Genomic DNA, 11,676 nt, shown 5'->3' on the forward strand with positions numbered 1-11,676 from the left:
CACCCCCGCCCTGACTCTCTTCCCCATCCCACTGGGGGGAGGGGTGTGAGCGAACGCCTATGTGGTGTTTAGCTGCCTGCCGGGTTAAACCACAACAGCAGCCTATGTTACAACTTGAGAGTCTATGTATGTAATGCGTGAGGCAAGTAAACCCAGACTGTTTTACCCATGAGGAAGGTATTTCCAGACTCTGAGATCTGACTGTAACATAAATCCTCAGCCTTCAAATCAATGGCAAACGCCCAACAACTGTAGAGGAAACAGCTACAATGAAACTAACGGATGAGCACAAGATTATTAAAAAATCTTTGTACTTATTATTCTCCTTTTGAAAGACTATACAACCCAATGAAATGTTACTTGAATGAGGCAGCACATGTATCTGGTCAGCGAGGACATGAAATTCATAGATGACTGCACAGCACAATGAAAAGGCGGCAATACCACATGATGGCTCTTTGAGTATGGAGGCAGAGCAAAATTTTTAATAAGTAATTACACATGAACTTGCTCACTGTCAGCAGAACGTCTCTTGACAACCTTTTATGTTTCCCCACCTCCCCACTTGTTTAAAAAGAAAGAATCCAGCTGCAGGCAACTGCTAATTAAATACTTGGGCTTTCAGCTACAGTTGCTGTATGCACACATCTGCTGTGCAATAAACACTGTTTTAAGTGTAATTGACATATTTTCCATGCTCTAGCAGAGAATATTTATGACATGAAGAAAGAAAAAGCAAGCAGGGTCCAAGCCCCTGCCTCACATTCACTAGAAAGTAAAAGCTGTAAAGCGTTTAAAATTAAAACTGTTTAAAATGCCTTTATTGCTTAAGGGCAGTCTTTAATCTCACATTCCAATGCTTTCCTCCCAAAACAACATATTTACTAATTTTTTGGCCTTGAAATTATGTAAATCCAAACATATATTTCAGTGCCTAGACACGTTTAAGTGGCTCATGTTGAGCATTTTGGCTTAAATGAATCATAAGCAACATCATGTTCCATCCCTCCTGATTTCACAATCTGGGTTTCAGACAACGGTTTTGAACTGAGGTAGACAAGTCAAGTATCCATAATGAAGTCCTTCTAGAGTCAACAAGGCACTGGTCAGACTCCATATGTCTGTACATATCTCACTGAGCTATGTGAGCTTAGACATAACGTGGATGGAACAAGTCAAAAAACACGACTGAGCAATGACGTTCAGACAAAGGAGATCTCCAAGTTTGGTCACTGGCATTAAACGTCTAGTACTGTTACGGAATTGGCTTTTGACTGTCAAGTTGTTGTGCATTACTAGTATTCAAGTATTTCATAAGTCCCTTTGGAACTTATGGTGAAATATCTTTCATGCCTTTTGCCGGATATTGTTGAAAGCAGTTGTTCTCACAAGCAAGTATCACAGAAGGAGGAACATTTCCATTTACCTATCTCCCTAATACAGTAAACATTCTCCTTAAATAGAATGCCACCATACACTTTCAAGTAAAAACAACAAAAAACCAAAACACCAAACTGCTGCCTCTACATTTTCTTGCTTCCCTTTGTTAGTCAGAAGAGCTACTGACTGTCTCAAATCAGAGGCAGTCCTTCACAGTAAATGGATGAGGGGATCTTATATCCTCCACTGAGAATACAAACACTGGCAAAGTACTAAGATGAAAGGATATTAAAATTTGACAAAACTTTTGAACAGCATCCAGTAGACAGTACTCAAATCTTCTGTAAGCAAGCCAAACCAAGGGTATGCTGATCAGCAATTATCTCTCATCTGGGACGAAGTAAACAGATTTATCATATTACTTATTATTTGTTGCTCTACTACCAAGAAGGATTTACACAAGTGAAAAGGGCCATTTTTAGAATTAGTAAAAACAAATAATGTAGCATAAATCACAGCGTATTAATCTTCACAAACAACTGCAAGAGTTGAATTTACCCGTAACTGGCTGTCAACAAAACGGCCCACTTTTAGTATGCAATCAACACAATTTTGTTCTTATACTTAGAACTACATTTCTTTATTCGCTGTAAATTACATTGTGACAAAGGCATCTTGATTTTAACTCTTCTCTAGAAAAGAATTAGAGATGGAAGTGCAAGTATGTATGTGGGAGAGAAGGGGAAATAAATATGAGAAACTTGATGTACCTGAAACTTGATGACAACAAAATAGCACTGGACCAGAAAGACAGGCTAGACCAGAACATTGCTTTTCTTTTTGCCTTAAAATATTGGAAAACAGCAAAGAAAAAATTAAGCATAGAACCTTAGAAGAAGAGATATCTAGATCACAGTTCCTTCCAGCCTAGAACTGAGTACAGTATTACTCTCAATCTTCGACAGCTACCAAACTCACAAGTAGCATCCACTACTGGTCCGAGTTACTCTATTAGCTCCAATAGGACAGCTCAGCACAGTGAGCCTTGGGGATATCAGCAAATAACTCCCAATTCTGCTATCACCTCTGAAAATGATGGTAAGATGCTATATTCTGGAATTGGTATATATTTTTAAATCATTTAAGAACTTACAGATAAAAGTACTTTAAGATGAGGCTGCAAGACAAGTTTTCAAAAATGAGGGCACGCAATAATTATGGGTACATGTGGAACTTTACTTTTACTTTGGTCCACCTCTGTACTTGTACTACTGTGTGCTGTAATACAGTGTAAATGGACTAACATGGAAAGTACTGGACAGAAAACATAAGCAAGTTGGTTAGATTTTAAGGATTGCAAAGCATTAAGAGGCAGACAGCAGACAACAGTATTCCAACTATACATTTCATTAAAATGAAGAAAAATACAAAGCAGTGATTACAGAGAATTTTGATAAAACTACATCAAAACCCAAACATACATACTCTGTAGATTACTGTACAGAGTATATATACTGTAGTATAAAAATTAAAGACACCTGGACATATAGTCTGGGGAGAATTTTTCACTGCAAGGACAGCTGCTGTAATACAGTAAGAAAGCAAACTCTCAGTATTGCCATTTCCAGTCAAAATCCAAAAATACAGGTTGCAACATTGGTGTATGCTCATCACCACAGCTTCTTACCTGGAAAGAGTAAATTCACAGCTCCTGTCTCCTGGAACCAATGTTCTGCTTTAAACACAAAACATTAATCTCTGGGTTTTTTTCCCCCTCCGGGAGACAACCTGAGATTTGACAGCATACCTGAATCTATTTGTTTTTTCTAGTTTATCAACTATCTTCAGGGAAACATAATAGAATAGAGGGTTGAAAAAATCCTAATCTTCCAGGAGGATGAGGTTTTATTGTTGGTCAGATTTTAGTTCATCCTACATTAGAAAAAAATATTACAATAAGAGATTACAATAATGAAGCCCTTCAGCACTGTAATAACTCTTCTCATAAATATACTTTGAGATTCACCTCGAGTATTTATACCTGATTCTTCTCATTATAAGCACTAGGAGACTACAGCTGTATTAATATGAGTATTCTTTCTTTTAGTCTCAATTTGGTTTATATAATTGCAAGCACAAAGAATTTTAGAAAAAACGGGGTGTTATTGAAAAAGGCATGAACAAACAGATATTCTTGATTTGAAAATATTTTTTCCATTGTATTGCTCAAAACAGTAGTGTGCAGGTGGGGAGTTCCCCCCCCCCCCCCCCACACAAAACACTGAAAATTTTTTTTAAAAAATTAACACAATTCAGAAATTTTTATTAAAAGTTGAAGCAACATAGTTTACCAAAGAGTATTCTTTGCTTGGAACAAACACCATGATAACTAACAGATCTAAGGGCATCTTTACTTGACTAAGAAAATCCACGTGATGTTAAGACCATCTTCTGTTGCTGGAATGTTTTGTTTAGAATATCTTGTTTTAGGGATCAAACTGTTTATTTTACTTTCAGAGCCGTGTGCATATAGGAGCCATTCACAGAATGTCTACTTAACAACTTATAGAAAATGACTGAAAGAAACCATAGATTCAGCTGCTTTTTAAAAGCCAACTTTCCCGATGAGATGATTTTTTTCCTGTTGTACTTGTCATACATTAATGTGGCAAGAGAAATACTTATCATAGGTTCATATGCAAGTTTAAAATGTAAAGGCAAGAAAGCATTAAGTGAGGATATATCATCAATTTCAGACTGAAGTATTAAATAAGACTGGTTTTCTACGATGATCAATTCACATGCTGCACGGAAAAGCTGAAAGGAACAGAAATCAATCACTTAAATTCCTACTATTAAAAACAATGCAGATTTAAACATAATTAACCTATCTGTTCCCAAATGAAGCTAGTCCAGATTTAATATGTAATTTAAATTGGAAACTACTGATATAATTACTTAATAGAAAATAGAAGTAAAAAAAAAAAAAGTGTTGCATATTATGCAATTTGGCCAAAATCTGAAAAGTCACAGTAACTTCAGAGAAATTTATATGCAATGTAAGTATTAGAAAAGAACTGATGTGTTTCTGCTCCATCTATTAAAGTGCTTTAGTAGATAGAATGATATCTAGTATCAAACAATCAGTCAGCTGTATGCGATGCTATGCCCAAATGCTAGGAAGTCTTCCCAGAGAAGAATTTCTATCCACTTAAGCAAAAGGCAGAGATCATCTTCATTCCCAAAACAACACTCCTCACTCAAAAATCCTGTTACTCAGTTTTAGAAAACTGTAAAATTCAAGCTAACACATTCCAAAAGGACTGGTGATTCTGGGCACAGATATTTGGGTGCACTGCAGCTCCTGAAAAGTGTAACTTTAAAGAGCTTGATTCAGCACTTCCTCTTCAAAGGTGTCCCAGAAGTAAAATAACCCAAGACACCCACAAACACATTTGAGATTTCTGAAAACCCTTGCTGGTGTCACCCGACAGTGGGGGAGTAAACATTCCATCCCATGCCCTTTTCTGACCCACACCCTCAAGCATCAGCATCTACCTTAAGACGATCGTGCCAGTGTAGTTCAAGCATACAGTTGGCCAAGACAAACAGACTGAAGCCCCAGCTCCACCTTACTGCCACAGCTGATCGGCTTTCAATTCAAACAGCTCCAACTCTAACCATGATCTATGAACATATGAACAGCTCGCTAACATGATCTAAACGTAGCTGGTGTCTTCCTGAGCATGTGGGCTGGAAGAGAAAGCCTACTTAGTTCCAAATCACAGAAACACAGAATAATTCATGTTGGGAGGGACCTCCAAGGGAGCAATCTCCCGCTCAGTGCAACGCTAACAACACTGAATCCAGAACAGGTTGCTCAGGGCTTTGTCTGGATCTTGAAAACCATCAGAGACAGAGATTTCTGGGATCTCTGGGAGTAATCTGTTCCAACGCTTGACTATCCTCACAGTGAAAAAAAAAAAATCTCCCATTTCAATTTATGACCACTAACTCTCATCCTCCTGCTGTGCAGTTTTAAGTGAGCTTGGCTCCACCTTCTTGGGAACTTCTTTGGTACTGGAAGGCTGCTGTTAGGTTCCCCCAAAGTCTTCTCTTTTCCAGGCCGAACCTGTCCAGCCCCCTCAGCCTCTCGTCCTGGAGTACACACTCCAGTGTATTTTGCCATGATTTAACTGTAAAATTAGTAATTTTCTTTTGCTCACCTTCTGTAATGTGTTACAGATAATACAGAACCTCTAATCAAAAAAGTATAAATTTCGGATATTTATATAGTTACTCGTTAAAGCAGTCTGGAAACAGACTGCAACGAAGGGTAAAATAACTACAGGTTTGTCTTGGTGACATTTCTCTACAAAGAAAATATACACTCCAGGTGGGAGGGTATGCATTCTGTAGGTATTTGGAAAAATCTATTTTAAAAAAAAAATGTTCTTGAGAAAGACAAGAGGAAACCTCTGTATGTTACATCCCAAAAGAAAACCCATGGAACTACTCCAAAGGGGAGGGGCCCATTATTTCATTAACACTTTTCAAGAATAACAATAAGTGCAGTAAGATTTTTTTCATAACAAAGTGATCAATGCCTCCCAGCATGAAATGCCAGTTCCATTTATGTGGTACTCTGAAATTCATCCAGGGACACACACAAAAACGGAAGCAGAGCTTTAGAGAGACATGACTGTCATTTGAAACATAAAACGCCACCAAGTAATTACATAATTTGTAGAATATAAACAACTTTCAAGCATAAATACTTTTAGCAATTCACTTTGATAACTTCAAGGTAAAAAAACGCCAAAAATCCACTTACCTTTTGACTACTATGGAAAGTTTAATTAATTCCAATGTATCCATTTGTTCACAGACGTTTTGAATTTTAACTGATTTTTCCTTCCAAGGCAGAAGTTGTATCATGAGAACATCAGATGATACTTTTCTCAAACCCAAGAAAAGAAAGTCACAGTTTACATGAACAATACATGACTTGAATCCATGAATTCCCAATTGTGTAAAGGTATGCATGTTACTACTTACAGGGGAAATAAAGAGATAGTGACATTTTTATATTTATCTTTGAAAACTTCATTGAAAACTTATCATTTTGAAGCTAATGAGGTTTGTTTGCTTTGTTTTATTAGAAAAAATACTCAGGCAAGGTCTACAATCATCTGTCAATTATAAATGACTTACAAGAAACTCATGAAGCAATAAAATTAAAAAAATACAAATACAAACTATATCTGAAACACTTCTATTTGGCAATTTTATAACAAATTCAAAAAAAGAAACAAAGATTACGGATTACTTTATAGGTACAGAAAAAGCAGTAGGTGAAGTGCTCAAGCAAAAAAAAAAAAAAAACACTGCATTTTTTCAAAAATAAAGTCACATCACTACAGATTTTATGAATAATACCCTTATTAAACAACCATTCCAGAACATCTTATATTAGTGGTGCTTTTAATCTGCACTTCATTTTGTTTGATAAGATTTTTTTTTTGTGTATATAAGTAACATTTTTAACCCATTGGAGCTAAGCAAGACTCTCGTGTCAGTACCAATGCAGAATGCATTTGTATTATATTAGGATATACTCGCTTCTGCAACCAAAGGGTTACTTTAAGTTTTATTCTATTTAATAAAAATTTAGTGTAAAAACTGCTGGTTATTAGTTTCACTGTAGTAAATTCCTCCCCAATAAGGAGGACTAACTCTGCAGTTTGACTGCATATATCCATACAAATTTTACATATTAGTTCCTTCCAATAGTAAGGAAAAAACTAATTTCACGTTCACTATTAGAAAGGAGCGCCATGAATTAATTATGGGTACTATTCATCCCTCTAAGATTTCTGGGAAGGATGTTCAATGTATTTTTGTTCTTACAACAGATATTAACAGTAGTATATAGTCCCTTAGGTATGTAAAAGAAGGTTTTTTTTATTGTTAAGGAAGGTGCTTTTTTTAAACAATTCTTCTGGCAGCACTAGTGAATTACAATATCCTTCAATATTATTTCTACCGTAATATATACATTTTAACTTTCATGCCTCTAGAAAAACATCTACAGTACATTTCATAATATAAAAATATATTACAAATCTGCTGAAGTATTTACAAGCAATGTCCTATTATCTATATGCAACATTTTTGTCTCCATACAAAGACTAACAGGTTAGACACATCTCTATTTGTCAGTTAAAAAAATCCATGGCTTCTTGCTTATTAAGCAAGAAAATGATTTTACTTTCCTTTTCAAAGCCAACTTTGGTGCATAAAGGATTGATTTTCTAGATTATTTTTTTTTAAAAATACCATTTTCTTTACATCTAGAAAACATTAGGCCAAATAAAAAAGTATACTTTACAAGTGAATGGGGATCCTAAAGGGTCAAAAAAGTAAAATAAACCACCAATAACACTAACTGCTTAAGTAGAGGTTTTTCAAAAACCATCCATTTATACGGATCACATAAAAGCAGATCTCATTAACATACTATACTACTCCTGAAAAGGGGGTCAGACATACTGCAACACTCCCAACATCTTTAAACTGTACTATATGTATTCATAGTTGATTGGAAAAGACAAGCATTCCATCAACATTTGTTTAAACATTATAATCCAACATATTTTAGGGATCTGCAAAAGGACACGAGATTACAAATGACGAATGATTACTATCCACCATACTCAAAGGGCAACAGGATAATCCCTTGGTAGCTGTTTTTTTGTCTGGCATGTGTTATCTTCAGTTAACATTGACAAGAAGCCTAATAGCTTGTTAACAGTTCTCCTGGGAATTGTGAGTAAATGGTGATGGTTACTCTTTCTTTTCATCAAATATAAACTACTGTATTCACTAAAGAAAAAAGCAGCTTAAAGAAGCAAGCATGCAAAGCCTTTCAGTTGTTCCACTAAGTTGCCAGAAGAGTGTTTGCTCAGTCTCCCACTGTACCATTCCATGAAAATGTGGATATACAGTAATATATTAATATATTCCACGGAAGCATCAACTTCATTCACAGAATGTTTACACTAAGCATAAATATTTATCTAAGGAAAAAAAAAAAAAAAAGGATGGGATTTGACTAATGTGCAACTTTGTTTCTAAATCCATTGTCAGTGACTAAGACTGCAGGTGTCCCCACTTGCTTGTTTTTTACCTCTTCAACCTCTTCTGGGGCATTGTTCTGTAAAAGAAGATAGTACAGTTTTACATAAAGACCCTGAGATGTAAATTCGAGTCAGCTAGAGTATACTATGAAATCATGACTACATAAAATCTACTTTCATTTAATTTGATTAAAACTGAAAGTCATTTTAGGTGATCCCATATCAGCATACATTTCAGATAATTATTTCAAACTTTCTATTGCAGTCATCATTTTAGCATGACATTAATAGCTGTCACTGAATTCCCTTAACCACTTTTTCCCCCTGTAAAGTTTTGGTCTTCAACTTTATTTCTTTGATCTCCCACAGTTGGTCCCAAAGCTCTTTTTAATCACACACTGATCTATACTGCTAAAAATCTAGTACAACATTATGTGAGGGGACCTTAATTTTATATGGGAGAGGTAGAAAGGGTTGCTTATTTTTCCCCAAGGACTTAATCCCAAAGTTCATTACATTTTTATTTTAAAATGCTATTTTTTCCTTTTCAAATCAAACTAATCTATCAAGTTCTGTAAAGATAATCAATATAAAGATGATTAACACCTAAATTAGGTTATAAAACAGTCACTGTGTTAAGCAGTTTTAAAACACACAATCCAATTTCCTCGTAACATTTTTTGATTTACTGTTAACATCAGTAATTCATATACTAAAGTAAGTATTTTAAATACTCACATTTACAAAGATAGCAGATATAGTATGATGATTTATTTTCATATTGTAAACCAAGTTTTCATTAATTTGATTAGTGAAATACACTGAATATTAAAGGTGAACTGAAAGGCTTATCGCATATCAAGACCTCAGATTAGTGTTTTAGTTACTCCTTTAGACACTAGGTCACTGGATGTTAAGGAAGAAACATAGGAACACTGAACTTTGGTTATGGCAGAAAAACTTTTTTTTTCTTTCTGACCCATTTTCATGGATTTTTAATATAAGCCCATAAACATGTATCTTTACATGTTCAAAAACTTAAGAGTGAATTAAGCATTTCAGATTACCTTTAAAAACTGTACACACACAGAACTGTGGGTACTGACAATTATGTGAGCACACTAATAAAGAGAGGGGGGGAAAAATCAGGAAATTATTAGAAACGAGATGGATTAGAAGCCAATCTGAAGTCCTAAAAACATGAATGTGAATGCAGCTTAAAGACATGTACTGTCCCCTTCTGTCCCCCTCTAAAGAATCTTGTATTAAAAAATAACAGTACTTGTATACAAGTACAGATTTCAAGGTAATACTGCGTGTATTACAGTTGAATATAAAATATGTAAAGATAAATTTGGACTTTAAAAAAATTGGTATACAAACCAGTATGTGATCTTAACAGAAGTGATCTTTCAGGATTCCACTGTATGTACCTCCTTTACTAGAATTTCTGTACACCAAGCACAAAAAAGTAAAATACACTTGGTAAATACACACATTCCCCGTTTCTCAGTAACTAGAGTTCAGTTCAAGAAGTTAAGTAATTCTGAAAAAACTTAAGACCTCAGAACTTAACTCCTGGACGCTGACAGGATCGAGGCTCCCTGGTCTGGCGTATAATGCATTAGCAATCCTGATTTTCCAACGTCTAAAAGTTAAGTGAGGCTTAAGACTATATTTAAGTACAGAAAGTTTCAAAATTAGGACATTACCTGTATATGTTTGGGTCCAGAAGCAAGGCAGTATCTTTTGGTAGTTTTGATAAATGAACTACTTTAGTTTTTAACTGATGTCGCTCACTTTCATTTACCCACACATCAGGCAGACTATGAATAAATAAAATAAAAATATTCAAAAAAGATCAACCGTTTTTCTTACCATAAATTTATGCGGTAAACTAGTACATATGAAGTTTTTAAAGTAATCTTCACATTTCACTGGATAAAAAGCATCTTCACTGGAGTGAGGAAAAGACAGCCAATCTTTACACGTTATACTTCAAAGTTTTTCAAGTTCTCAGTGTGAAAAAGATACTAGACAGAATTCAGATTATTCCAGAAGAATACTAAACCAAACATACAATGATAATGGCATTACATTCTCCATTTTAACAATTTATGTGAAAATGGGTAGCAGGAAAAAAAACAGATCTTTGAAAATACTTTATTTTACTGGGCATAAAATTCTTTGATGCTGTCAAAGTAAAGGCCAGAATATACTGCAAGCACTGAGCTTCAAGTTACACTAATTTACTTGCTCCAAGTTCAAAGCTTTCAATGTCAAAATGCTCCGATTTTGCTGAAGTTAATTGTTTGATTACCTTCTGAGGAAATCCAGGCAATCACCACAAAGTATTTTGGCTATGTAATAGTTCTCACTGTGACATGGAATAAAACTTGGTCTTTATACATTAAAGGGAATTGTTGCTTCAGTGCCACTTGCAGTGAAACTTGGTGAAGATGGCCGGAGATAACATACGCAATTTGATCTACATTTTGTACTTAAATTCTTTGAAACCAAACGTGCCTACTTCAGAGTGGCTTATTGCATTATTGCTTCTTTTACTGAAAACACATTGGGTTTTTAAGGCCCTGCTGAGGTTTTCAGGTAACACATTGTTAAGAGAGGCACTGGGCTCGCAGAGGTCATCAGCGTCTTACTGAAAACCTGCTTTTCTGCCTCCTTCCAAAAGTTAGCATTGACCACAGGTATGCAGAACAAACAAGTGATCCATTTTTCTTCCACTAGTGGGAACAAAAAACCCAGCCAAAATACAAAAAAAGAAAACAACACACTGAAGAAAAAACAAACAAAAAACCCCAAACAACCCAGCAACCCCTGAGATTTTCAGCCCACATAATTTTTTTTTTTTTTTTTTTAACATGACCTAGGAGCCAAAAATTCATTTCAAATTGGGGGGAAAAGTTTAAGTTTGTAATTAAGAATTCTAACATCTTGAAACAAGTTTCAAATTGAGAAACCCAACATTTAAGACTATCTAAACAGTTCTTTCTCTGACCAAAGCTATATGCAATTTTACAGACTGTTGCAAATTATTAAACTGAATCTCTATTTTTCAGCAATGAAAGTTGGATGCAACTCAAATTCAATTTTTTGGGCAAGCCATCCAAAAAAATGAAATTAAACAGAGAAATTC

The 11,676-nt window shown here is 35.1% G+C and overlaps 1 protein-coding gene across 2 annotated transcripts in view; it reads right to left on the bottom strand.

The window, feature by feature from the left end:
- Positions 1–6,515: 6,515 nt before the first annotated feature.
- AEBP2 (AE binding protein 2) overlaps positions 6,516–11,676 on the bottom strand; it is a 34,810-nt gene continuing 29,649 nt past the window's right edge. Inside the window, exons 6-7 of one of the 2 annotated variants that reach the window (XM_009332842.1) lie at positions 10,232–10,345; positions 6,516–8,596 (exon numbers count right to left, since the gene is read on the bottom strand). In XM_009332842.1, coding sequence (XP_009331117.1) covers positions 8,566–8,596; positions 10,232–10,345 — 145 coding nt within the window. In that variant the 3' untranslated portion in view covers positions 6,516–8,565. Of the gene's footprint in view, positions 8,597–9,902; positions 9,970–10,231; positions 10,346–11,676 lie in introns of both variants that reach the window. The other variant, XM_009332843.1, reaches the window with a different exon arrangement.

The sequence above is a fragment of the Pygoscelis adeliae genome, unplaced genomic scaffold, assembly GCF_000699105.1.
Source record: "Pygoscelis adeliae isolate BGI_AS28 unplaced genomic scaffold, ASM69910v1 Scaffold38, whole genome shotgun sequence".
NCBI lineage: Eukaryota > Metazoa > Chordata > Aves > Sphenisciformes > Spheniscidae > Pygoscelis > Pygoscelis adeliae.